We start from the raw sequence: 2,599 nt of genomic DNA, 5'->3' as shown, positions 1-2,599 counted from the left end.
TCCGAAATCATGCTGACAAAGAAACACGGATACGTCAGATTCCACCTGGCGTTTCCAGTGTCCGCTGTTTGTCAGAATTTTTCCGTCGTTGAAAAATATCTGACGATCATTAACGGAGGAAATCGTTTTGGGCAGATCAATGTAGTCCTAAGTCCACCAACGAGATAGTAACTTTGAGTCGCAATCACTTCCTCCCCTTAACTTTGAAAATATAATAAATATGCGCGGCACTTCTCAAAATGCACCGATAACAAATGTTCAAATGTGTGTGAAATCATCAGTCCCTAAGCCTACACACTACTTAACCTAAATTATCCTAAGGACAAACACACACATCCATGCCCGAGAGAGGACTCGAACCTCCGCCGGGACCAGCCGCACAGTCTATGACTGCTGCGCCCCTACGCCGCTCGGCTAATCCCGCGCGGCACACCGATAACAGGCCTCATTCTTTCTGAACTTCCAATTTTATCTTGTTGATTGTCAATTTACATCACTGTCAAATATCGTCCTAAATTTTTATAAACGGTGCACAAATAATGTACGCCTGATGCATTGTATAAGTGTTCCATATTTTTTGAACATTTACAGGAATGAAAAGCTGATGTTTTGGAAGTCTCGCGTTTATATACCTTTACTACTCACCAGTTTGGAGAGAGTATAGTGGGTAAGAGTCAAGCTTTGTTTTTCTATGGATAGTAATATCCCGATCGCTTTCAAACTGAATCAAAGGATACAAAGAGAAAAAATCCCTCGGTCACGCGGCGCAACAATTCAGTACCGAAGAATATGAAACTTCCCCTTTGAACAATTTCTACACGACTGTCCTTAAACTGACACACAATATTTTTTTATCGCAACGCAATCTGACTTTCAAAAATCCCTACAAAAGAATGGCCCTGACTAACGTTAACCAATACCTTTCACAAATCACTTACCTCACAAAAATATTCGTTACTCTAGCTACAGCAATACAGCAAGTGCCACTACTACCAGCTAAATAAAAGATTCAAACTACTGAAGGCACTAACTACTGATAGGCATAGTTAGCAAATGAAAGATTTTGATAGAGAACAAACAATGTATTTACCTCAATAGTCATAATATATATATAGCAGATCATGACAAATTTCAAAACTCCGCCATCTCTCTCCCCACATCCACCACTGCTGGCGGCTCACCTCCAACTGCGCAACGCTAGTTGCAACATTGCTGACAAGGAGAGCAGCAATGCTGAGATAAACTTCCCTGGATCATTACAGTAATGACAGTCTACAAGATGAACAGCACACAGATGAACACCATATTTCTCTAGTTTTTCTGTAATATTTTTCATTGAATTATGATGAGTGTATAATTCAACCTGCCCAGGACAGTCAAATAAAATGTAAGAATCTCTCAAGCGGCACACATGTTCTAGTAACCAATCTACATTTTTCTCCAAAAATTCCATACAAAACATCAGTCCTCCATTGGGTCCTAGGTGCAGATTAGTCATCACATCATCCACGGTAACTAACTCTGATACATCAGCTGCTGCTTCATAAATCAGAGAATCGTTAGCTGGATCTATGTTTATAATTGAAACTTTCCTCCCAATACTCTTAAGGAAATGGCCCATTGTCTGACAGTGTGTTGTCTTTCCACTCCCTGGAGGTCCTATAACAAGTTGTCCAAAAATCGCAGCCATGTTTCCTAAAAGCAAGCCACAGTGTCACCAGATTTTGTTCTTCAGTATGATTTCTCTAAGAAGTTTCACAGTTTTCACATCATAATTTTTCAAAGATACAGAAAAAAGCACTGGTTTAGGCATACATGTGCGCTCTGCAATATGGCGACACATCAATTCACAGTCTTCATTTTCACAACCCTGAATGGTCCGAACATGATAAACATCTGCTACACCATTAATTGTCCGAGATGCCTCCTTACATACAGTAATGAATGATCCCCACTTCTTGTACTGTGTTAATACGACGAAGAGCTTGTTTATGTAGACTATCAGCACTATGTCAGTATGAACACCATCAATCAACACTGCAAATGCTTTCGATTTCACTTTGTGTATACCAGCCGGCGAAACAGCATTCCGAAATAATTCCATGGATGCCATTAACAACTCATTTTCCAACAAATCAAAGTTAAAACATTTTTCTTTTCCGTCTTCTGCCGAACAGAAATTAAAAGGATTTTTTGATTTCTCACAACAACGGACCAATGAGACATGTAAGCAATTAGCACCACTACTTTTTTCCGTAACGAACGATTAATAACTACACTCCAACAAAAATACTATACGTTCTGACTTTCTCCCGGGATTTGATTTTTGTAACGTTGCCAATAAGAAAACATAAACAGCCTACTTACAAGTTTCAATCGCGGAATCCGCTTCATAGAAATTTCTAGTAGCTTCATGTCGACAGCCGAAATTTTGGCGATGGTAAACGGGAAGAGTGACAAAAAGGAAACAGGTTTCGACATGACAAGGTTCACTGTTCATTTATCAGCAATAGGTAAGGTGTCAAAACAGTGTTGCTACCCGCTTGCAGTACTAAGGTATAACGAGATTTTTTTTCTTGCCTGCTTTCTCGTTCCGTGG

The 2,599-nt window shown here is 39.7% G+C and overlaps 1 protein-coding gene across 1 annotated transcript; it reads right to left on the bottom strand.

Moving 5' to 3' along the window:
• Positions 1–1,177: 1,177 nt before the first annotated feature.
• On the bottom strand, positions 1,178–2,318 carry LOC126456440 (GPN-loop GTPase 2-like). Its single transcript, XM_050092189.1, has one exon. It carries the CDS (start codon positions 1,688–1,690, stop codon positions 1,178–1,180), a length of 513 nt encoding a protein of 170 aa, XP_049948146.1. The 5' UTR covers positions 1,691–2,318.
• Between the last annotated feature and the right edge of the window lie 281 nt (positions 2,319–2,599).

The sequence above is a fragment of the Schistocerca serialis genome, chromosome 2, assembly GCF_023864345.2.
Source record: "Schistocerca serialis cubense isolate TAMUIC-IGC-003099 chromosome 2, iqSchSeri2.2, whole genome shotgun sequence".
NCBI lineage: Eukaryota > Metazoa > Arthropoda > Insecta > Orthoptera > Acrididae > Schistocerca > Schistocerca serialis.
The sequence above is the reverse complement of the archived record's forward strand: the minus strand, read 5'-3'. Positions and strand labels throughout refer to the sequence as shown.

Coding starts and splice junctions, on each gene's coding strand:
- LOC126456440 (XM_050092189.1), bottom strand. CDS start 1,690: ATGGCTGCGATTTTTGGACAACTTGTTATAGGACCTCCAGGGAGTGGA.